This window comes from Salmo salar, chromosome 05, assembly GCF_965601325.2.
Source record: "Salmo salar chromosome 05, fSalSal1, whole genome shotgun sequence".
NCBI classification, from domain to species: Eukaryota; Metazoa; Chordata; class Actinopteri; order Salmoniformes; family Salmonidae; genus Salmo; species Salmo salar.
Window position 1 is genome coordinate 20,763,342 of NC_138295.1, and position 26,009 is coordinate 20,789,350.

Consider the following 26,009-nt stretch of genomic DNA (forward strand, 5'->3'; position numbering starts at 1 on the left):
AAGCCCTCCCTCCTTATTCAAGCCAAACACAGATAACCTCTTGGTCTTATTCCCCTGAATGTGACCCCTAACCATGTTCGCCATATCCACTGATGTAGCTACTTCTACCCATTATGAAGAATCACTTCGCTATAACTCCACGCTTGCAGGTATTCTCAAACAATAGGATATATTTGACTACAAGGTATTGGCTGAAGAGGGAGTTTGATTCTCCCCACTAGTCCACTCTACTGTTAGTTTTGACAATACTGAGTACAGTTTAGGCCAACACAGCAAGTTGAATTGCATGCACAAAGTCCAGTATGCATGAAGAATATGGTTGGCTGGATTCACTTGTACCTTTCTTTTCAAGTTTCAATTTATTTGAATTTTGAGGGGTCAAGCCTCTCACTACTTTTCCAGCTGATTCCTTTACACTTGCGTGTATAAGGTATTTGTTGTGAAATTGTTAGGTTTGATTACTCGTTGGATATTACTGTATTGTCGGAACTAGAAGCACAAGCATTTCGCTACACTCGCATTAACATCTGCAAACCATGTGTATGTGACAAAGAAATACAATTTGATTTGATTTGATAAAACAGAATGAAACATTAGCTCATGTTAGTAAAGGCATATTTGATGATTTAATTGTTTAATGAGATACAACAGTGAAGGCTAACAAGATCAATTTAATTGGTTGCATAAACCATGACCAATAGACTACAGCGTTTTAGCAGTATGAATAGATTACACCTGAGAGAAAACATTGACGTGGTTCATAATAGTAAGATTCACCACATTGACCTACGTTTTGACTGTGAGACTGGTAAGATAGTTATGTCCTAAACTAGTGAAACAGCGACATCTGGTGAAAGACTACCAGAGCATCATCATGTAAAATGTTCCTCCCTGATGCTGTATCAATTGTAATGTCATTGACAGAAATGTGACCATGTTCACTTTACACCCCTCTGTTATGTCTTACATTGTAACATGTGCTTTGTATTGTTCCTTACTCATTGAATAACTACAAAAACACATCTACAGTCAAGATCAAGTTTCACTACTTTAGACAAGTAAGAGCTGTTATCATGACAGTGATCATGACAGTGAGCAGCTACATATTGTACACTCTGTCCTTTTAGCCATTTCTCATGGACTTGCACACCTTTCCATTTAGTATTATCAAGTGATCAACACTGTACAGTACAGTATCACTGGTTTGCCGCTGTGAACACACCCACCAGACTTTTGATCCAAGGGTGTGAAGTTCTTCATGTCCTTAGAATGGAACAAGGTAAATATTAACAAAAGCAATCAAACCATAAACATGTGAAATGCTTGAGTTTTTTTTAGATAAATTCCCCTTGCACCACACCCTGTCTGTCAACTCCTGCAGAAAACACTGTATACTGCAGCCAGTGCCGAGTCACATCCCATTTCTGTAGTGTTGCCCTCCCATTCGGCTTCACAACACGAGGACACCACAGAAGAAGCTATTGGGTTAGCTAGACCAGAGAGTTGTACCAACAACACCAACATGACAATTCAATGGTGGGGCCTCCTACTGGACCGGTGGTTTCTTTTGGCCTGCCTACCATTTCACATCTCAGCTTTCAATCTGGACACGGACACAAAGCATGTTCTGAGGAAAAATGGTGATCCGGGAAGCCTGTTTGGATTCTCCCTGGCACTGCACCAACAACTGAATCCTGTCAATAAGAAACTGTGAGTTGACCTCTTGTAAGAAATGATTAACAGTGTCCCATACATACTATTATCTGACCTTGCTGGTCATATATGAACTTATTTGTGTGTCCTCTATCCTGTCTGATTACCCATCTGTCTGATATAAGTACACGATATGAACTGAGAAACAATCTGGGCTTAATGTCTACTCTTAATCTCTAGCCGGTACAGCCAGAAGAGAATGGGCCACCTCTCTGAGCATGGTTCCTTTCTAGGTTTCATACTCAGTTCATTCTAGGGAGTTTTTCCTGGACTCTCTGTTTTCACGTCTGCTTTGCTTGCTCTTTGGGGTCTAGGCCGGAAAACTGTAAAGCACTTCATGACAACTGCTGATGTAAAAAGGGTTTTATAAAATAATATTGATTGATTGATTGATACAACTCAGACCAGCAGTGACAAAGTTGTTTTTAGTTTGAATATTTATTGTAGAGCTGCATGTGAATTTTACATCAATGTACAACACTGTGATTTATTTTTCCTAGATTGCTGGTTGGAGCACCACGTGCCAAGTCATTTATCAAAGCTGAAGTTACGGGAGGAATCTACCAGTGTGAGCTCACCACTGAATCTAAGAGCTGTGAGCGTGTCAAGCTTGACAACGATGGTTTGTTTGTTTCCACTCACGTGTAATAGGTTTTTGTGTGTTTGATTGCTGTTAAGAAAATATGTGTGATTTTGTTAATGTGTGTTTAACATTAATGTGCGTGAATGCTAACTTTTGTGTTCGAAAACGAATGTTCCCCAGAGTTTCTTAAAAGCAATGATGTCAAAGACCAATGGATGGGTGTACGAGTGACAAGCCAAGGCCCTGGTCAAAGCGTTATGGTATGGTATATACTGTGTACTTTAATCTTTGAATTGCCATTTGTTGACAATAATAAACTTATATTGTTTTTTGTTTTGTTTTGTAATAAACTTATATGGTTTTTGTTTTGTTTTTAATTCAAGGAATTTAATTGACTCGGATAGGACAACATTTCAGGGTTTCAGTGAAGTTAGCAAAAGAGCACATTTTCATTTTAAATCAAACCCCTTTGTTTATGACTTAGAATTCCTTACGTCTGAAAGAATTTCTATCATTCTCCCCACCACAGACCTGCGCACATCGATACCAGGAGTGGAGCACCAATCCTGACACCCCTAACCTCGTATTCGGTCAGTGCTATATCCTGGGGGAGGATCTCCACAAGAGTGATGCCCATAGAATCTGGAGGAGGGTGATCTGTGATGACAGAAAACACATCAAGGATAAGCCTAAGAATCCTGATTGGTTCGGATACTGTCAACAAGGTCATTCTGCCACCTTCGCCAAGGACAACACATCTCTGCTGTTTGGAGGCCCCGGAGCGTACCAGTGGAAAGGTACATGTTTTGAATTGGGAGATACTTTTAGAATGGGTTTCATCTTGTTAATGGAAAAATCTGATGCACTGAAGTATGATATGTATCTGATATGTATGAGACATGGTATTCATATACTGTATGTTTGGGACATTCAAACACACTTGCAGTCAGTACACACTGCACTGATATTGGAATGAGCTGTCGATGTCAATGCAACAGATCAGACCTAGTTTTGTCTTGAAAAGCCCCGACAGGTTGAAACATTTTGACAATCTCAATTATAGATTCTTTCTTTTCATTTTTACCTTGGATTTATGCCTGTTTAAGGACCCTGGTGTCCACAGCATTTAATTAAAATTAATTCAAAACAACTTCATTTATTCCCAAGGGTCAATTATTCACATAATTCTCTTGTCCATCTGCCTGTCACAGGAATTGTGAGAATGGAGTCCCTAGACAACCTTGAAGTGTCAAATGAAGAGCCCCGTGAAACTGGGGATGTGGACAGACTTGACCGTGACCTCATCCCTCTCCTTAACAACAGTTATCTAGGTCAGTTTAGCTGGATAGAGCTTTCTTCATCCTCTATTCAATCCATTCAATCACACTGAAAGGAAAACACAGAAGTGCTTGGTTTTGTGGTAAATTTCATCAATACTCTTGTTCAGTTTTTTATACTGTTGGTGTAAGTAATGCAGTAATGATGCTTTACTCTCTTAAAAATGTAAAGAATGGCATGTTTCGTATTTATTCATACTATTTATTTACACATTTTGGGAATTACATCTCCCTTTCCCATAGACTTGGACCCTTGTACATAATTTACATTTTAGTAATTTAGCAGACGCTCTTATCCAGAGCGACTTAATTGACTCGGATGAGTGCATCCATTTTCATACTTGTTCCCCGTGGGAATCAAACCGACAACCCTGGTGTTGCAAGCACCATGCTCTAACAACTGAGCAAAACAGGGCCCCCTGTTCATCGTGGTAGCACTGCAGTTGCTAACATTGAGTAATTGCTGTCTTTTTTCCAGGGTTCTCAATCGACTCTGGAATGGCCCTCACCAAGAAGGGCCAGCTGACTATAGTGTCTGGGGCACCACGAGGCGGTTTCAGTGGGGAGGTGGCATTTCTGAAGAAAGACCCATTGGCTGAAAGAAGTCTATCTGTGGAAAACATTCTTAAAGGCCCAGGCCTGGCCTCCTCCTTTGGCTACGACATAGCCGTGGTGGACCTCAACGCTGATGGGTACAGATTTCAGCCAGTAGCTTTGTCACAATTATCTCCCCTTCCTCCCGAAATGTGCATTGTTCACTTCCTTTCAATGATTTGAAAGGAAATTACTGGTATACGAAATATGGTGGAAAGTCTCACTAGCCGTGCCTCCACCAATTCAATGCTTTAAAGAGATTCTCCGGTACATTCTCCGGGTTCATAGTTCTGAAAGTAGTGGTCCATCAGTGGTCCCCTGAAAATTGCCTACTAAGTCACATATCAGCAATGATGTGCACCACATCATTGCTCTCTCTCTCTCGCTCTGCTGTTTGTGCATCTTGCTAGCTGTCACTCAAATGGTGAGGGGCTGAAGCTCAATGACTAGAATTGCTAGGGGGCTGGCCCATGTGGGGGAAAATGTTGGGAAAATGGTGCAGCACAGCTTCCAGAAAAACAGTTTCTTTCAAACTAGGGAGTTTGTGGTGAATTGAGGTGACAGTAACTCTGCTCATACATTATGCATGTATGAACTACACATGGACACATCCAGCCCAATGTAGGAGGTTTAGTCGCCAAAGTTCCGGAGCATGTCTTTAAGATTTGTGGGAGCAAGTGACCAAGTGCACATTTCAGAAGAGAAGCGATATTATTGTGATGCACGCTTTGTATACAGTAGGTCTTGTTAAAGGCCCAGTTCAGTCAAAAATGAGATTCTTCTGTGTTTTATATACAATATTTTCCACACTGTGAGGTTGGAATAATATTGTGAAAATTATGATAATGTCCTTTTAGTGTAAGAGCTGTTTGAAAAGACAACCTGGAATTTCAGGCTGTTTTCTTGGGATGGAGTTTTGGCCTCACCTGACATCACCAGGGGGTAAATTGGTTGATAGACCATCCTGCCAATAAAAGCTAGTTTTCAGATTTCCCTCCCCACTCAGACCACTCCCAGACAGACTGAGCAAAATTGTTGCTTGAGAAATTGCTCTTTGCTAAGAAGCTATTTTTGTTTCTTTTACCCATTTTAATTGAAAACAATCACAGTAAGATACTTACAGTGCCTTCAGAAAGTATTCACAACCTTGCCATTGTGTTGTGTACAAAGGCCTGAATTTAAAATTCTTCCGGACAAACTAAACACCTTCTTTGCCCACTTTGAGGATAATAAAGTGCCACCGACACGACCCGCTACCAAAGACTGTGGGCTCTCCTTCTCCGTGGCCGACCTGAGTAAGACATTTAAACGTGTTAACCCTCGCAAGGCTGTCAGCCCAGACGGCATCCCTAGCCGCATCCTCAAAGCATGCGCAGACCAGCTGGCTGGTGTGTTTACGGACATATTCAATCTCTCCTCTCCCAGTTTGCTGTTAAAGAGACTGAAAAATAGGTACTATGTCAAGGCCAACAGACTGTTAAACAGCCATCACTAACTCAGTGAGGCTACTGCCTACATACAGACTTGAAATCTTTGGCCAATTTAATAAATGGATCACTAGTCATTTTAATAATGCTACTTTAATAATGTTTACATATCTTGCATTACTCATCTCATATGTATATACTGTATTTTATACCATCTATTGCATCTTGCCAATGCAGCTCGGCCATTGCTCATCCATATTGATGAGCAATCCATACTGTACACGCATATAGTGGCGTACAGCAGGTCAGCCATCAGGGGGAGACTCGTCGAGGCCTGGTGGCAGACGGAGTCTACATCACGAGGCAATGGCTTCCTCTGCTGAACGTGCCAGGTCTCGACGGGCTCTCCGGCCAGGACAAATTGGGACTGATTGTGGTTGGTGGGTAATCAAGGGCTGATTGCTCACCAGCTGTACGAGTCCCATAAAGCTGCCAGAAGGGAAGCACACAAGAGAAGGGACGGGGGGAAAAAAAGGTGACTTCCGTATAGTTGGAGACAGTTCCCGAGCTAAAAGGATGGAGTTCAGTTTTTGTGTCGACAGGATACAGCAAGACCCAGAGCCCAGAAGACGGTATCCCGGAGAGGGTCTCATGGGGGAGACCTATCCATTTCTTTTGATTTATTATTTAAACAAACACCCTTGAAACCGAGCTAATTCTTGACCAAACCCCCTGGTCTGCCACTATATATATATATATATATATATATATATATATATATACAGTTTTGACTTAAATCGTCTTGAAAATCCATGGAAAGACATGAAAATGGATGTCTAGCAGTGATCATCAACCAACTTGACAGAGCTTGAAGAATTTTAAAAAGTATGTTCAAATATTGTACAGTCCAGGTGTGCAAAGCTCTTAGAGACTTACCCAGAAAGACTCACAGCTGTAATTACTGCCAAAGGTGCATCTACAAAGTATTGACTCAGGGGTGTGAATACGTATGTAAATTATGGAGTATTGTGTGTAGATGGGTGAGAAAAATATTTAATCAATAAGACAGCAAAATGTGGAATAAGTCAAGGGGTATGAATACTTTCTGAAGGCACTGTAATTGTTACCCAGAAATGATTTGATATTGACATAAAAACATCTGTATTGGACCGTTAATGTGGGAGAACCAGCAGTAGTATGTATTGTATGTAATTCTGTTGGTCGGGTATTTTGGGAATTGCAGGTGGGACGACCTTGCTGTGGGGGCACCCGAGTTTTTCTTAAAAGAAGGGGTGGTCGGAGGGGCAGTGTACATCTACATCAACAACAGGGGAAGACAGTGGGAGAAGATTGAGCCTGTCAGGCTGGATGGTAACAAAGACTCCATGTTCGGTCTCGCAGTTGAGAACATTGGAGACGTCAATCAGGACGGTTATGAAGGTTGGCTGAGGTTTCTTCATTACTTTCAGAGGAGTTAACTTAAACTTTTCTCTCGACTTTGGGAACATCTTAGCGACCCATCTCCCTCATAAATTCAGACCTTAACTTCATTTTTTACTTGACAGATATTGCTGTGGGGGCTCCCTATGATGGTGTAGGTCGAGTGTACCTTTACTATGGCTCCTCAGGTGGAATCCACAAAAAGACAGCACAGGTGGGAGCCTTTACATTAAACTGGAACACCTGCATCTGAGTGATGACCACCCCAATCTCTCAATAAAGTTTGAAGAATGTTTAACACAAACTACATTTTGTCACAAACAGTATCTCTTGTCATTATAGATTATAACAGCCGAATCGTATAATATAAGACAATTTGGATTTTCTCTGACTGGCAAAATAGACATGGATGGCAATCATTACCCTGACTTGGCTGTTGGATCACTCTCAGATTCCATATTTGTCTACAGGTAACTTTGCCTTGATTACATCATATCAGTGTTCCTCAATCTTAGTCCTGAGAGAACACACAGGATTTATAGGATATCCTTTAGTTTCAACACACCTGATTCAAGTATATTCTACTACTCATCATCAAGTTTTGAACTTGGTAGTGTCCACTGGTCATTTTGATTTACTTGGATTTGCTTACAGGGCAAGGCCAGTAGTCAATATCAGAGAGGACTTACAAATCACCCCAAGTACAATCAACATGATGGCAGAGCGCTGTGACAAACCCAATTGGTAAGACTTTCAAGAAACAACATATAAACAAATATCAATACACTGCCGTAATGAAACCCAACATATTTTTGTCCACATTTGCATAGTACTTTCAAGGCATTTGCATGCTTTACCTACACAGCACAGCCGCCATCCTACAACCCCAGACTGAGTAAGTTCACTAGCTTCAGCCCCTTAAATGACCATGCCCTGGTACTGCTGAGATTGAGGCTGTCCTAATATGGACACCATACTCTTGACCCTTTGTGTACACTGTGCTTCAGGAACTTATGCAATGCGTTCTCTTCCTATAGCTATCAATTATGCCTTCGAGGCTGACGCTGAGACGAGGAAACAGAGGCGTTCCTCCAGGATGCAGTTTCTGGGTCAGTCCCAGGGAGTCCTGGAGCTAGCAGGGCAGGGCAAAGAGAAGTGCACTGAGACCCAACTCAAACTATTGGTAGTGACTCTGCATTTTTCCATCTCGTCACAACTGTAGTCTTAATTCAGTGGTTCATGAAGAAATCAAAGTGTGTCTTCCTCCAAATAGACTAGGGTCAAGGGTCAGCCATGGGTCATAAGACAACAACACACTTTGTTTGTAAAGCCACTATTTCCTCGATCATGAAAATACCAAATGAAAATACTATTGGGCATTAACATTGATTTTGTTTGGTAAGATTGATGCAGCAACTATACATTTGATCATCACCTTTACAATACATTCTGCATCTCCATCTGTTCAAGGGTGATATCAAGGACAGACTACACAGCATCCCCATCTCTGTCTCTGTGTCCTTACTGAATGACAGTAAGACAGAGAGCAAGAGTCCCCTGCCTGCACTTACTCCAATACTCAGCATCTATGAGCAGAGTACAGCCACCTCAGAGGTAAACGTGTGTGTGTGTGTGTGTGTGTGTGTGTGTGTGTGTGTGTGTGTGTGTGTGTGTGTGTGTGTGTGGAGATGTGTGAGAGAGGACGTGTGAGAGAGAGGAGGTATAAGCCTAGTAGTTATGAAACAGTTATTGTGAGACTTAAGAACTAAATTCTACTTTTTCAGGTTATCTTCATAAATAAAGGTTGTGGGAGTGATAACATTTGCCAAAGTAACTTGGAGCTACAGTACAGGTTCTGTTCCAGACCAAAACTACTGGGTCAAGATGTATTCACCCCACTGCCCAGGTAGAAACGAAATGTGTGATTAGAATTTTACCCAGAAGTCCCTCTTGACTACCTTCAACTTATTGTGTATTCGGTTACATGAACCCTGAATGCAGGGGTCGCTGGTGGGTGGAGATATAGGAGGACACACTCATTGTAAAGACTGGGTTAGAATAAATGGAAAGATATCACAAAAATAAATGGTTTCCATGTGTTTGATACCTTTCATTCCAGTCATTGCAATAAGCATGTCCTCCTATCTCCGCCAACCAGCCTCCTCTGCTCTATATGGCTGTTGTCAACGTAGTGCTTTGGTAATGATAAGGCTCATGTCTTTCTAGTGAAAGAGGTATTCCAGTAATCTCTGCTGGAGATGAAGACATAGCTTTGGAGGTCAATGTGACCAATAGGGAGGGTGATGATGCCCATCAGAGTCATCTGGTCATCAAACTCCCTGACTCTCTTTCATTCTCATCATTATACGTCAACCACATTTCAGTAAGTCACTGGCCTTCGCCGTTCCATACATTTTTGGTAAAATCATTGTACAGTATACTGTTGCCTTTGATTGGAAGTCCTATATTAGTTGGGTGTGTTTGTCTGTCTGTTTGTGGGAAATTGTTCTGTGTTTAGCCTTGTGCCTTGCCAGACTGTCAGTGGATCGGTCGTTCTCTTGTTTGTTGTTTTTGTGTTCATTTTGATTTAATAAATGTTCAAAATGAACAAACACAGTCCTGCTGCATTTTGGTCCTCCTTCACCGACGATAACCGTGACAAAATATGACCCCCCATCTTGATTTCTGAAGTTAAACATCACCAATACCGTAATTGTTCCAGGGTAATAAATAGGTACACTATATATACAAAAGTTTGTGGACACCCCTTCAAATTAGTGGATTTGGCTATTTCAGCCGCACCCGTTGCTTACAGGTCCAATTTCTGCCCTGCTAGAACTGCCCCTGTCAACCGTAAGTGTTGTTATTGTGAAGTGGAAACGTCTAAGAGCAACAACAGCTCGGCCGCGAAGTGATAGGCCACATAAGCTGTCAGAACGGGATTGGCGAGTGCTGAAGGGCACAGCGCATAAAAATCGTCTGTCGTCACTTGCAACACTCACTACCAAGTTCAAAACTGCCTCTGGAAGCATCGTCAGCACAATAACTGTTTGTCGGGAGTTTCATGAAATGGGTTTCCATGGCTAAACAGCTGCGCAAAAGCCTAAGATCACCATGAATTTGGAGCACTGGAAACATGTTCTCTGGAGAGATGAATCACGCTTCACCATCTGGTAGTCCGATGGACGAATCTGGGTTTGGCAGATGCCAAGAGAATGCTACCTGCCAACTGTAGAGTTTGGTGGAGGACTAATGGTCTTTGGCTGTTTTTCATGGTTCAGGCTAGACCCCTTAGTTCCAAAGAAGGGAAATAACGCTACAGCATACAGTGACATTCTAGACGATTCTGGGCTTCTAACTTTGTGGCAACAGTTTGGGGAAGGCCCTTTCCTGTTTCAGCATGACAATGCCCCCATGCTTGAAGCATAGATAAATGGTTTGTCAAGATTGGTGTGGAAGAACTTGACTGGCCTGCACAGATCCCTGACCTCAACCCCATCGAACACCTTTGGGATGAATTGGAACGCCGACTGCGAGCCAGGCCTAATCGCCCAACTTCAGTGCCCGACCTCACTAATTCTCTTGTGGCTGAATGGAGCAAGTATCCGCAGCAATGTTCCTACATCTAGTGGAAAGCCTTCCCAGAAGAGTGGGCTGTTATAGCAGCAAAGTTTGAACCAACTCCATATTAATGCCCATGATATTGGAATAAGATGTTCGACGAGCAGGGGTCCACATACTTTTGGTCATGTAGTGTATATTTTTACATCACTGCCTATAGTTTCATTAAATTATCAGCTGCTATCATATGACTTAAAAGTCTGGCTCCCTCATTGGATATGTTGACCCTACAGGAAGTACTAGTGAAGTGCAACCCCAATGACAATGGTACACTGACAGACTGTGAACTGGGAAACCCATTCAAAAGAGATGCTGAAGTGAGTAGTCATTTTGTGTATGTCTAAGAAATTTATTTTTTCTATGATACCACAATTGAATAGTTGTCCATTGTAAGTAAGAGACATTTGTGTCCCTTAGGTTACTTTTTATGTAATATTGTCCACGTCCCGCATCTCGCTGAGCACAACTGATGTAAATGTTACCTTGCAGCTTGAAACGTAAGTATAACAGTGCACATATCTTTTGTTAGAGGACCCATTAGATCTGGGTAATAAATGTAACATTTGAGTCTGTCTCTTTCGTATGCTCTACACCAGTCACACACAGATTATTCTAACAGAGTAGTCTTTTGGTTGCAGGACAAGCATGCAGAAGATACAAGCAAGTGAAGCAAAGGCCAAAGTAGTTTTTGAGCTGCACCTACACGTATTTGGGTGGGTGTATGGACATGGTATTTGTTCTGCTGTTACCTTAACCCACTCTTTTAGTTAACATATTTGAAGAGCTCCTGTCATGAAAATATAGTTTGTGTCATAAATTACAACCTATTCAATATTTAGTGCACTATTTTTGACCAGAGCACTATGGGACCTTATTAAAAGTAGTGCATTACATAGGGAATAGAGTGACATTTGGGACGTAACCTTAATGTGGTGACGGAATTAAGGTTTATGAGATGTGTTTGTTCTCAGACTGGCCAGGCCCTCCCAGGTCAGCTTTGGAGGAGCTGTAAAGGGAGAGAGTGCCATGAAATCAGAGGACGATATTGGAACCCTTGTGGAGTATGAATTCAGGGTGCGCTCAATGATTTGTGGTTCAAAATTCGATTGTTCCCTGGTGATTATTGAAATTCCATATGCCTTTGCACGCTGCTCTGCACTGGGCGTATAAAATGTTCCCCCGTAATATATGCTTAAATACATCTATTTGTCAATCTATTTGTCAACTTTAACAGATATGGAATTTGGGCAGGCCACTGAAATCCTTTGCCAATGCGTCGCTGAATATCTACTGGCCCAAGGAGAACGCAGTGGGTAAATGGCTGCTGTACCTGGTGCAGATCCACAGTGAAGGCATACAGAATGTTCCCTGCTCTCCACTAAAGGAGATCAGTCCAATCCAACATATAAAGGTAAATTCCTCTGAGCATCAATTCTGAGGTAATATTGATAGGTTACTGAATCTTGAGTGAATCTCTTTCACAAATGCTCTTTTTTGCGAGTGGTGTAGTAACCAATGATTTATATGCATTATCATTCACACAATTGGCACAAGTTGCCTATGTTGTCTGTTTGTAAGATGTAGTTAATGCACATCTTCCTAATTATGATATTTAACTCTAGGGCTCCCGTGATATTTCAAGAAAAAGACGAGCTACACATCAGGAAGCGTTCTCATCTGAGGATGGATTCTCTTTCCTGTCAAAGAAAAGAAAATACAAAACTCTGGTAAGAGAAAATACATTTGAAGCAACTATCATGTGTTTAACCCACTAGAGTCGATTGACGCACTGGCGTGTCAATCTAAATTGCATAACAAAGAAAATCCCCATCAAAATCCTACAATTTAAGAGATAGAGATATCTGTTTTTTGCATAGGATACGTCTCAATCCACCGCATCTGCCAGTGTCACACTTACACATCTGCGGTGAAAGGTGGCAAAGCTAGAGCAGTGTTTGTCAGACCATGAGACATCCTGAAAATCGGTATTCTCACAAAAACGTATGTAGCATCCAAACGGTTTGACATACAAACTATTATGGAAAGGGGAGAATCTCACGAACCTGATGGTGTTCTACATTTTGCTCTACGACCCCCACAAGTGTCTGGAGACTCGTCTGAAGTTGGTTCAGCCGATCAACTAACTTCTGTCTGTAGCGGCCAAACAGTTTGGGCTATACACTAATATGATCAATCTATGGACCGCTGAGGCTCTCATGAACACAATGGAGTTCTCCCTTTTGCTCTACGACCAACACAAGTGTCACGGAACTTGTCTGAAGGTAAACGGTACTGGTTCAAAAAACACATTTAAGTATGAAGGCATAGCCACAGGAAGTAGGGGTGCTGAGGGTGCTGCAGCACCCCCTGACAAATCAGAAGAAAAAATATATATATACTGTATATATATATAGATATATTTTTTTTTTTACAAAAGTAGTGCATTGGGCCTTTACTGGTCTTTTATTAACGGAGCGATATAGACATCTGTAGCTCTGTAGCATCTCCACTTTGGTAAAAAATGTAGTTGTATACCTTAGAACAGTGTCTTGCAGGATTAAACAGATGGAATTGAAAGAGTTGTTTCACTGTTCCTTTCTCTGCGATTGTCATTCTAATGATATCCAGAAAGAACAAAAACCTACCCTCAAACATTTACATCAAAAGATGCAAAGTTATGGGAAAAGACCCAATACATCCACATCAGATGTAATATTTTTATTGATCAAATAACATGGAAAACAACCACTTTTTGTGCAGTACTAATTTACCATCCTTACAAACCACTTAATGTAATTGTGCATTACTGTGTTGTACTGTAGGTTGGTCATCTGCTAGGTTTGTGCCTGTAGACTTTCCATCACCATGAAGACAAACTATTTACAATAGAGTAATTGAGTACATTGAGACATCAAGTGGTTTGTGACGAAGTGATGTGGTTCAGGTGGTAGAGCACAGTGTTTGTAATGCTAGAGTTGTGGGTTTGAATCCCAAGGGTGACCTGTATGAAAATGTATGCACTCACTACTGTAAGTTGCTCTAGCTAAGAGTGTCTAGTAAAAGGATTGAATAGACCATTTCAGTTTCCACATAGAAAAAAGTTGCAAAGTTGCAAAGTATTTCAATGAACTGGAAAACATGTATCAAGCAAGTATTTTTATTTTCCACAAGTATTATCAGATTAACTGTTTTGTACAGATAATTATCAGACTCAAGTTACTCAAATACACTTAGTTTACATTTTTTCACAAAAGTAGTACACTGGGCCTTTACTAGTACTGTATTAGCAGACCAATAGAATTAGCGGACCAATATAGGGCGGGCAACATTTAAAAAATGAGGAAAGAATCACAGCACCCCCACCCCCAAACTACTTTACGTGGCTATGTATGAAGGTAGCTTAATGCCTACCCACAAAAATTTGTAGAATGTGTAAAAATATATATTTCCAGATTTTTTTTATTTTTCCTAGGTTTAGGACAAACAGTTCAAAACCTTGTTTTCTTATGATTTCTTATTTGACTGTCCTTTTTCCCATTTATGAATGTGTTATTTAAAGCGTTTCTATACCTAAAGGCGTCCTAAAATGAGTAATAAAATGATCCATAGTATGACCATCTTAAAACATGTCAGCTTAGCAGCCCCCCCCCCCATCTATGATTCTAAATAATTACATTTTTCTTTTGTTTTTGCGATGTCATTGCTGAGTGGAGACTTGTATTTTCTTTCTTGCAGACATGTTCAGACGAGTTGAAATGTGTAGAGATACGGTGCCCTCTGCTGGGTTTGGACAGTACTGCAGTGGTGTTTCTACAAGCTCGCCTTTGGAACAGTACTTTCCTTGAGGTGCCTATTTCCCTTATGTTTGTTACTACAGATTCTTCATGTACATAACACCTCATTCTGTTGCATAGACATCGTGCCGTCCAGTTTCAGTGAAGTTTCTCTATTCTCTGCGTATCCCATCATAGGACTACAGTTCATTAAACTACCTGGACATTGTGCTGGATGCCACTCTCAGCTTGACAGACTCTACAGAGAATATTGAGCTAAGGAAGACAGAAAAATCTGGAACCCAGGTACAATACATGCTTATGATTGTTTATTTAGAAATATAATGATGGCCTATGTGTTCAAATAGCTAAATGATCCATAGTATGACTATCTTAAAACAATTCCACAGGTCAGCTTAGAAATGTAATGAGCTTAGAAATGTAAATGGAATAAGAAGTTTACCTTTACTATTTTTCCCTGCCACTGAAGGATACCTGATCCATCTTCAGAGGACTGCATTATTGTTCTTTAGAGTTGAAATAGTTTTCAACTATTATTATTTACTTAACTGGTTGTTTTGTAGCATATTTTTTCATAAATATCTGTATGGAATAGCCTTCCATACTTAGTGACTAATCCTGTAATCTAAATTTGTTGTTTTTGGTTTGGTTGAAATTGGTCTACTAATCTACAATCACAGATCAATACAGTGTGGCTGATGTAATTGCCACTGCCAATTTAACCACACACACTCTCTCAAACTGTGCAGCATACAAACACTCTCGCCAGTACTTCTGTGGCTCTTTTCAAGAATGTCATGTGTTCATCGACTCAGCTAAATACTGTAAAGTACCTTCAGTTTGATGGCTTGATGGAGTGTTTGCTGTCTCAGCTAAATACTGTAAAGTACCTTCATTTTAATGGCTTGATGGAGTGTTTGCTGTCTCAACTAAATGCTGTAAAGCACCTTCAGTTTGATGGTGTGTTTGCAGGTGAGGCTGACAGTGTTCCCTGAGAGGAAGGCTGCCATCTGGGCTAAGGTCGCATGGTGGGTCATCTTCCTCTCAGTAATGGTAGGACTGCTACTGCTGGCTCTGCTCGGTTTTCTGCTGTGGAAGGTAACGCGATGTATAAAACACACCGTGGAAGGTTGGTGGGAAGAGCTAAAGAGGGACGGGCTCATTGTAACGGCTTAAATGGAACGCAAACGCTTCAAAAATGGAAACCACATGTTTGACTCTGTTCCATTTATTCCGTTCCATTATTATGTTACAATGAGCCCGTCCTCCTATAGCTCCTCCCACCAGCCTCCTCTGGTGGAATCCAAATATTGATATGAATATTGAAACTTCTGTGAGAACCTTTATTTTGTGTTTGTGTGCTTACCCCGGCTACAAATAAAGTTGTCTATTTGATCCTATTGTAGTGCATCAAGTACCCTGTGGCTAAGAAGTACCACGTCATGCATAAGAACACAGAGGAACGTCACCTCATTAGAGGAGACTCATCTTTGGGTCCAACTGCATAGGCACAGAGAATTTTATACACTTCAATGATATAATTAATTGAACAGAATAGTGAAAAGCTCATTTTAAGATTGTGTATGTACACAAATGTTTACAAGTTTAGCACCTCTTGTGAAACGTCTTAAACGTACATAAAATGTCATGGTTTTCAGTTGTTTTTTAAATTACGTGTTTGTTTTAATGGTTGTATTGATGTCATACTGTACCTGTGAATCTGTGTCTATGACTGCCATGTGGATATTAATACAAATGTGAGCTTGAACATTAAATCCACTGGTAGCAAGAATAAAGTTACCAGAATAGACTTGAATTCTGAAAACAGTAAAAATGTATTTACAGACACAATGTTTTCCTGACAGTTTAATGAAACAGAGTAATCTATTTCCCAAAATTGTTACATCTTAAAGTTGTACTATCCTTTTACAGTAATGGAATGTGGTATCTTATATGGGAGTGTTGATATGAGGTCATAGTAGTTCCACTAACAGATGAGAAACCAAACGTTTTTTGAATAAAAACAAATCACCATCCAGTGACCACTCATTAATTTTGAATTGTGCACTTTGATAGTGTCACGTTTGTCATATGATGAAGGAGACCAAGGCGCAGCGTGTGTATCATTCTACATTTTATTATAACTGTGAAATGATGCAAGACATACAAATAAACTACTAAACAAAATAACCAACCGTGACGAAGAGGTGAACCATACACTACCTCAAAATAATCTCCCACAAAACCTAGTGGGAAAAACAACAACTTACATATGATCCCCAATTAGAGACAACGATAACCAGCTGCCTCTAATTGGGAATCATACAAAAGCCCAACATAGAAAAAAGAAACTAGAACCAACATAGAAATACATAAACTAGACAAAAAAACATAGAAAAAAGAAACTAGAACCAACATAGAAATACATAAACTAGACAAAACCCCCAACATAGAAAAAAGAAACTAGAACCAACATAGGAATAAATAAACTAGACAAAACCCCCTGTCACCTACTCTACCATAGAAAATAAAAGCTTTCTATGGTCAGGACGTGACAGATAGTCAAAGCATCTATCATCATTGAATTTAATAATGATGCTTCATTAAATAAACAGACAAAATCCATATTTAGACCTGGCATACATCACCACTCCCACACAGACTTACTATCCTAACGTACAAGGTTAAGAACCTTAGTAAAGATACTGGGCTCCCGAGTGGCACAGTGGTCTAAGACACTGCAGCTCAGTGCAAGAGGTGTCACTGCAGTACTTGGTTTGAATCCAGGCTGCATCACATCTTTCCGTGGTTGGGTGGCACACAATTGGCCCAGTGTCGTCCGGGTTTGGCCGGGGTAGGCCGCCATTGTAAAATAAGAATTTGTTCTTAACCTTAACCTGTCCCACCCTAATCAACAGCCAGTCGCGCTAAATGCAAAACCTCATAAATGCTATAACTTCAATTTCTCAAACATATGACTATTTTACACCGTTTTATAGATCCACCTCTCCTGAATCGAACCACGTTGTCCGATTTCAAAAAGGCTTTACAGCAAAAGCAAAACATTAGATTATGTCAGCAGAGTACCCAGACAGAAATAATCACACAGCCATTTTCAAAGCAACGGGAGCATCACAAATACCCAAAACACAGCTAAATGCAGCACTAACCTTTGACAACCTTCATCAGATGACACTCCTAGGACATCATGTTACACAACACATGCCTTTTTTGTTCGATAAAGTTCATATTTATATATAAAAACAGCATTTTACATCGGCGCATGACGTTCAGAAAAAACTTTTCCCTCAAATGCTTCCGATGATCAGCGCTACAATTTACAAAATTACTATTCGAAAACATTGTTAAAATGTAATATTGTCATTCAAAGACTTATAGATTAACATGTCTTGAATGCCATCTCTTTGCCAGATTTAAAAATAACTTTACTGGGAAATCACACTTTGCAATAAACGACGTGGTATGCCCAGAAAAAAAGTCTAGGCTATTAAATGTTGGAGCCATCTTGGAACGATCAACCATCAAAAATACTATTGTAAATAATCCCTTACCTTTGATTATCTTTATCAGAAGGCACTTCTAGGGATCCCAGGTCCATAACAAATGTAGTTTTGTTCAAAAAAGTTAATAATTTATGTCCCAATAGTGTTAGCGCGCTCCGAAGGCTAGTGAAAATGTACCGTGTGCGTCTGACTTGTCGTCAGGAATGAGCAAAAAATATATATTTAAGTTCATTCGAACATGTCAAACATTGTATAACATAAATCTTTAGGGGCTTTTTCAACCAGGGCTTCAATAATATTCCATTGGGACGGTTGCATTGTCTTTCAAAACGTTTCGAAACGGGAGAGTACCCATGGGCGCCGACGTCACAATGGTAATGGCCCATCCCCTGTGACCAAGGTAAACATCCTCTCTTTCAGTCACTTTTGATAGTAGCAGGCTCAAACCACTTTGTAAAGACTGGTGACATCTAGTGGAAGCCATAGGAAGTGCTAAATGAATCGCAAGCCCCTGTGTGTTTCAATGGCAAATGTTTGAAGTGATATCCACACACCAGATTTCAGTTTCCTGTCAGGATTTGTCTCAGGGTTTTGACCTGCCATATGAGTTCTGTTATACTCACAGACACCATTCAAACAGTTTTAAAAACTTTAGGGTGTTTTCTATCCAAATCAAACAATTATATGCATATTCTAGTTACTGGGCAGGAGTAGTAACCAGATTAAATCGGGTACGTTTTTTTATCCGGCCGTGCAAATACTGCCAGCTAGCCCTAACCGGTTCTGACTTGCCTAGTTAAATAAAATAAAAAATACAATTCCCTCAAACAAGGGATGCTGCAATTGGTCATTCAACCAAAAAAAGTGTGCTTGAATGTTCTCAATACATTCTTATTGTATTAACCATCTTTACTTTATTACTTTATTACACTTATCTCTCCTCTCTTTTTATACACTTTCATTACCTTTCCCTTTTCTTCAACCTCTCGTCTCTTTTTAAATCAAGACAATCTGTCTCTTTTGAATCAAGTCGATCTGTCTCTACTTTGTAGAGCTTTTTATTTTATTAAAACCTCTTCAGCGTCTCATCCCGTCAGCGGGATCAAAATCCAGCGAAAAATCATATCGCCATTAGCATAACAAAATTTAATAATTTGAAAAAAAATATATATAAATAAAAAATCCGGTTTATAGATACACCTCTCCTGAATCGACCCACGTCGTCCGATTTCAAAAAGGTTTAACAGGAAAAGCAAATCATTAGATTATGTTAGAGGAGTCCATCGTAAGAAGCAGCAACATAGCCATTTTCCCGACCAACCACATGCATCACAAATAACCAAAAAACAGCTAAATGCAGCACTAACCTTTTACAAACTTCATCAGATGATACACCTAGGACATCATGTTACACAATGCATGCATTCTTTTGTTCAATAAAGTTCATATTTATATATGAAAACAGCATTTTACATCGGCGTCTGACGTTGACTAACTATTTTCCCGTCAAAAGCATCCGATGAAACAGTGCTACAATTTACTGAATTACTATTGGAAAACATGTTTAACCTGTTAGGGCTAGGGGGCAGTATTGACACGGCTGGATAAAAAACATACCCGATTTAATCTGGTTACCACTCCTACCCAGTAACTAGAATATGCATATACTTATTACATATGGATAGAAAACACCCTAAAGTTTCTAAAACTGTTTGAATGGTGTCTGTGAGTATAACAGAACTCAAATGGCAGGTCAAAACCTGAGAGATTCCTTTACAGGAAGTGGCCTGTCTGACCATTTCTTGAACTTCTTTTCCATCTCTATCATTTACTAAGGATCTCTGCTCTAACGTGACACTTCCCACGTCGTCCATAGGCGCTCAGAGCCCGGGAAAAAAACAGAATGTCGTCATTCCAGCCCCAGGCTGAAACACATTATCGCCTTTCTCAAGTGGCCGATCAAGGGACTCTGGGCTTATGCGCGTGACCCGACCGCCCCCGCCTTTGTGATTTTTTCCTCTGTTTGCCGAAAAGGAGATTCCCTGTCGGAATATTATCGCTTTTCTACGAGAAAAATGGCGTAAAAATTGATTTTAAACAGCGGTTGACATGCTACGGTAATGGAATATTTTGAATTTTTTTGTCACGAATTGCGCCATGCGCGCGACACTTCTTTACTATTTCGGATAGTGTCTGGAACGCACGAACAAAACGCCGCTATTCGGATATAACGATGGATTATTTTGGACCAAACCAACATTTGTTATTGAAGTAGCAGTCCTGGGTGTGCATTCTGACGAAGACAACAAAAGGTAATCAAACTTTTATAATAGTAAATATGATTATGGTGAGTGCTAAACTTGCCGGGTGTCTAAATAGCGAGCCCGTGATGCCTGGGCTATGTACTTAGAATATTGCAAAATGTGCTTTCACCAAAAAGCTATTTTAAAATCGGACATATCGAGTGCATAGAGGAGGTCTGTATCTATAATTCTTAAAATAATTGTTATGCTTTTTGTGAACGTTTATCGTGAGTAATTTAGTAAAATGTTAGCGAATTCCCCGGAAGTTTGCGGGGGGTATGCTAGTTCTGAACGTCACATGCTAATGTAAAAAGCTGTTTTTTGATATAAATATGAACTTGATTGAACAAAACATGCATGTATTGTATAACATAATGTCCTAGGGTTGTCATCTGATGAAAATCATCAAAGGTGAGTGCTGCATTTAGCTGTCTTCTGGGTTTTGGTGACATTATATGCTGGCTTGAAAAATGGGTGTCTGATTATTTCTGGCTGGGTACTCTGCTGACATAATCTAATGTTTTGCTTTCGTTGTAAAGCCTTTTTGAAATCGGACAGTGTGGTTAGATTAACGAGAGTCTTGTCTTTAAATAGCTGTAAAATAGTCATATGTTTGAGAAATTGAAGTAATAGGATTTTTAAGGTTTTGAAAATCGCGCCACAGGCTGCAAGTGGCTGTTACGTAGGTGGGACGAATTCGTCCCGCCTAGCCCAGAGAGGTTAAAATGTAATATTGTCATTCTAAGATTTATAGATGAATATCTCTTGAAAGCACCTGTCATACCAGATTTAAAAATAACTTTAGTAAATACAGCTCGGCGCCATCTTGGAACAATCGCATATCACATCTAATGTTGTATAATATTGTCAATAAACCCTTACCTTTAGTTGTCTTCATCAGAAAGCACTTCCAGGAATCCCAGGTCCACAACAGATGTATTTTCGGTCGAAAAAGTCCATCCTTTATGTTCCATTAGCTTGCTGTTGTTAGTGCGTCCGAAGGGCGTATCCAACTAATCTGCCTTGCGTGCCACAGTGGTTTCGAAATAATACTTTTTTTTCACATTTAGGTACGTTCAAACATGTCAAACGTTGTATAACATAAATCTTCAGGGCCTGTTTCAACAAGAGAGCCAATAAGATTCGAGGGGGACGATTTCAATGTGTTTCAAAACGTTTCCAAAGTTGGGGGTAGACAGGGCCGCCGGCGTCATAATGGTGATGGCCCTCCCGCTGTGACCAATTTCCAACGCGTCTCATTCACTGAGTTTCGACAGTAGAAGGCTCAAAACACTTTGTAAAGACTGGCGACATCTTGTGGAAGCAATAGGAAGTGCTCAATAAACGATATCTCACGGTGTGAAAAATAGGCGACAACGTGAAGTTGAGTCCACAATTCAGAATTCCACTTCCTGGTTCAATCGGTCTCGGGGTTTTGACTGCCATATGAGTTCTGTTATACTCACAGACGCCATTCAAACAGTTTTAGAAACTTTAGGGTGTTTTCCATCCACAGGTATTAATTATATGCATATCCTAGCTTCTGAGTCTGATTAGTAGGCCGTTGAAAATGGGCACTAATGTTTTCCAAAATGCGCTGTGGCGCCCCCTATCCTAGGGTAACGTCAAGAGGTTTTAAGTTATGATTTAATACTTGCTGTTTGCTCTATGCTTGGTGGAGTCTTAAATGTCCTTGGTTACTTTTTCATCTTTAACCAGTCTTTTGTCATTATCATATCAGTTTATCTTCTTTTTCGCAATATGCTTGGTGGAGTCTTAAATGTCCTTGGCTACTTTTTCTCATCTTTAACCAGTCTTTTGTCATCATCATATCAGTTTTATTTAAGTTCCCAGTCATAAACATTCACTTTCTCTCAACCCTCGCTGTTGTATGTTAGTAAATGATATGAGACATTCAGAAAATAATTGTCTGGGAGCTACATTTAATTTGACTTTACTGTAGGGTTAATGCTCACCACACCTCCATTTTCACTCTTATCAATCACTCTCACATATCTTTAACACTAATCCTCCTTTATTCAGAGCTCATTCAACCAAGCTTCCATTGAGATTTTGTTGTCTTTCAGAAAAGTTTATGCAAAATTTTAAAGACAGTAAGAGCACCATTTTGTAACATCTCCTATCAACACCCCATTCCTTTTTTTTTTACTAGCCTTACTCAAACGATACAAAACCACACACACACGCTGCTCCCAACCTATCATGAGTCTCAGGTACAATCTCTCCACGGGAGATCTCAGGGGAAACTTTGTACAAAGCCTGGTCCAGTGGTTCTGAAATATCACTGGTTAATATTTCTGCATTCAAACCAAGACACATTAAATGTATCCAACACAGCAGTGTGGTGGGATGGGGAGAAATGATCCAGTAACAATGCTATTCTACTTGTTCAATTGTTTCACTGATATTTCATTGTAAGTTTTCTGACAGACACCAAAACATAATCCTCTCCTTAATGCACTGCTCCCATTAAAAAACATTCACTTGCTTTCAGGTTTTTTTTACTCACCAGTTTATTTGGTTTGAAGGAGCCCTAGGCTGATGATAAGCAAACGATTCATGCGCCATGCTCTACCAAGTGAGCCACACAGGACTACCCACCTCCCCCTGGTCCACACCCACCTCCTCCTGGACCACACCTACCTCCCCCTGGTCCACGCCCACCTCCCCTTGGACCACGCCCACCTCCCCCTGGTCCACCAACCTCCCCCTGGACCACACCCACCTCTAAACTCAACAAAAAGAAGAAGAAACCGTATTATGAAGCTAAGATAAATGATATAAAGAATGATGGGAAAATATTTTTGGAGTACTTTAAATGAAATTATCGGCAGAAAGACAAACTCAAATCCATCTTTCATCGAATCAGATGTCTTATTCATCATAAAACCATTTGGTGGTGCCAATTATTTTAATGACTACTTCATTGGCAAAGTGGGCAAACTTAGGCAGGAAATGCCAAAAACTAACAGTGAGTCATCATATTCATGCATAAAAAAACTAATACTGAAACAAAAGCACTGTAAGTTTGAATTGTGTAACGTTGTCAATAATGACAAACCTGTAATTGACAACTCAGATGGAAAACTACCAAAGATGGTAGCTGATTCTATAGCCACTCCTATTTGCTTAATTATTTAATCTGAGCCTAGAGGAAAGTGTTTGTCCTCCGGCCTGGAGGGAAGCCATTCTGCTACCCAAGAATGGTAAAGTACCCTTTACTGGTTCTAACAGCCAACCTATCAGCTTGCTGCCAGCTCTTACAGTTTTTTTACAATCGCTAGGACCCATTTCTCAATACTTAGGTCACTTTTTCAAAACTCTTCACACAGTTCTCTTAACCAACTTTCAGCTTGGCACAGCAGTTAACTTCACATCCAAAATGCACTAAAACTACCAAAACACTTCATACATGTCTCAAATCAACTCATTCTTCCATAACACTAGCAAAGGTTGTCACCCAACAAGTACTCTTTGTCACTCATAAAACAACAACCTAAAAAACATTAACAACAGGTAGCATTACACAATGTTTTCTTTGGCAAAATGACTTTACAAAACAAGAATGACACCTCTCAACTGTTTAGAATTCACTGAAGTACATGTTATAAGAATGAATCAGACATGATGCAATATGCTTCAATATGTTTTGTCATTTTTTGGCATTGAGTGATTCCAAAATACAAGAATTTGTATATACACCATCTACCAATACAGATACAGTAGCAATGCTGGTCAATCCTGTCTTCTGCATTTGGCCACAGGTTCTCATCCACCTCCACATCTTGGGCAAAACACCTAGGAAATAATCTCTTGGCATGCCTGGTCCATCCCTGGCAATCTTCTGCAGATATGTCCAGGCATCCAGCATTCATTGCATCCAGGAGGGACATTTGATCATGTGGATGGTGGCCATAAATGTTCCACCTCCATGAGGAAAATAATTCCTCTATGGGGTTGAGGAATGGAGAGTAAGGTGGGAAAAAAAAGTGACACCATCCTGGGATGGTGCAAACCATTCTGTGACTGCACGGGAGTGGTGAAATGTTACATTGTCCCAAACAATTGCAAACGTTGGTCGATTCACTGCAACAATTTCCTCACCTGGCACAACCCTTCCATAGAGGTCATCCAGGAATGAAATGAGACGCTCAGTGTTGTATGGCCCAATTAGCGGCTTGTATAACAGCAATCAATCAGAGGATATTGCTGCACACATTGTGATGTTGGCACCCCTCTGTTCATGACACAAGTAATATTTCCAACAATTGTTTACAGACAGATGATTTCACTTATAATTCACTGTATCACAATTCCAGTGGGTCAGAAGTTTACATACACTAAGTTGACTATGCCTTTAAACAGCTTGGAAAATTCCAGAAAATTATGTCATGGCTTTAGAAGCTTCTGATAGGCTAATTGACATAATTTGAATCAATTGGAGGTGTACCTATGGATGTATTTCAAGGCCTACCTTCAAACTCAGTGCCTCTTTGCTTGACATCATGGGAAAATCAAAAGAAATCAGTCAAGACTTAAGAAAAGAAAATTGTAGACCTCCACAAGTCTGGTTCATCCTTGGGAGAAATTTCCAAATGCCTGAAGGTACCACGTTCATCTGTACAAACAATAGTACGCAAGTATAAACACCATGGGACCATGCAGCCATCATACCGCTCAGGAAGGAGACACGTTCTGTCTCCTAGAGATGAACGTACTTTGGTGCGATAAGTGCAAATCAATCCCAGAACAACAGCAAAGGACCTTGTGAAGATGCTGGAGGAAACGGGTACAAAAGTATCTATATCCACAGTAAAACAAGTCCTGTATCGACATAACCTGAAGGCTGCTTAGCAAGGAAGAAGCCACTGCTCCAAAACCACCATAAAAAGCCAGACTACGGTTTGTAACTGCACATGGGGACAATGAATGTACTTTTTGAAGAAATATCCTCTGGTCTGATGAAACTAAAATAGAACTGTTTGGCCATAATGACCATCGTTGTGTTTGGAGGAAAAAGGGGGAGTCTTGCAACCCGATCTGAAATTTCACATACTTAAAATAAAGTAGTGATCCTAACTTACCTAAGACAGGGACTTTTTACTAGGATTAAATGTCAAGAATTGTGAAAAACTGAGTTTAACTTCTATGGGCTAGGTGGGACGTTTGCGTCCCACCCTAGTCAACAGCCAGTAGAATCACGTGGCGCGAAATACAAATACCTCAAAAATGCTATAACTTCAATTTCTCAAACATATGACTATTTTACACCATTTTAAAGACAAGACTCTCGTTAATCTAACCACATTGTCCGATTTCAAAAAGGCTTCAACCGTTTTGCCACATTTCAGGCTTCAAACATAAAGATATAAAACTGTCATTTTTTGTGAAGAATCAACAACAAGTAGGACACAATTATGAAGTGGAACGAAATTTATTGGATATTTCAAACTTTTTTAACAAATAAAAAACTGAAAAATTGGCCGTGCAAAATTATTCAGCCCCTTTACTTTCAGTGCAGCAAACTCTCTCCAGAAGTTCAGTGAGGATCTCTGAATGATCCAATGTTGACCTAAATGACTAATGATGATAAATAGAATCCACCTGTGTGTAATCAAGTCTCCGTATAAATGCACCTGCTCTGTGATAGTC

The 26,009-nt window shown here is 40.1% G+C and overlaps 1 protein-coding gene across 2 annotated transcripts; it reads left to right on the forward strand.

Annotated features, from left to right (window-relative positions):
- The first annotated feature begins 1,392 nt into the window (after positions 1–1,392).
- Positions 1,393–16,547, forward strand: LOC106604495 (integrin alpha-6). 2 transcript variants are annotated; one of them, XM_014199159.3, is made up of 25 exons: positions 1,393–1,710; positions 2,214–2,335; positions 2,477–2,556; positions 2,826–3,093; positions 3,508–3,627; positions 4,112–4,325; positions 6,898–7,094; positions 7,220–7,308; positions 7,437–7,564; positions 7,749–7,838; positions 7,925–7,989; positions 8,132–8,277; positions 8,565–8,708; positions 8,879–9,000; positions 9,321–9,477; positions 10,949–11,032; positions 11,133–11,212; positions 11,354–11,428; positions 11,687–11,789; positions 11,950–12,126; positions 12,338–12,442; positions 14,451–14,561; positions 14,687–14,794; positions 15,482–15,607; positions 15,916–16,547. In XM_014199159.3, exons 1-25 carry the CDS (start codon positions 1,523–1,525, stop codon positions 16,015–16,017), a joined length of 3,201 nt encoding a protein of 1,066 aa, XP_014054634.1. In that variant the 5' UTR covers positions 1,393–1,522; the 3' UTR covers positions 16,018–16,547. The 2 variants fall into 2 exon arrangements, with proteins under 2 accessions (XP_014054634.1, XP_082831215.1); XM_082975089.1 differs by lacking the exon at positions 1,393–1,710 and adding an exon at positions 1,786–2,065.
- The last annotated feature ends 9,462 nt before the right edge of the window (positions 16,548–26,009 follow it).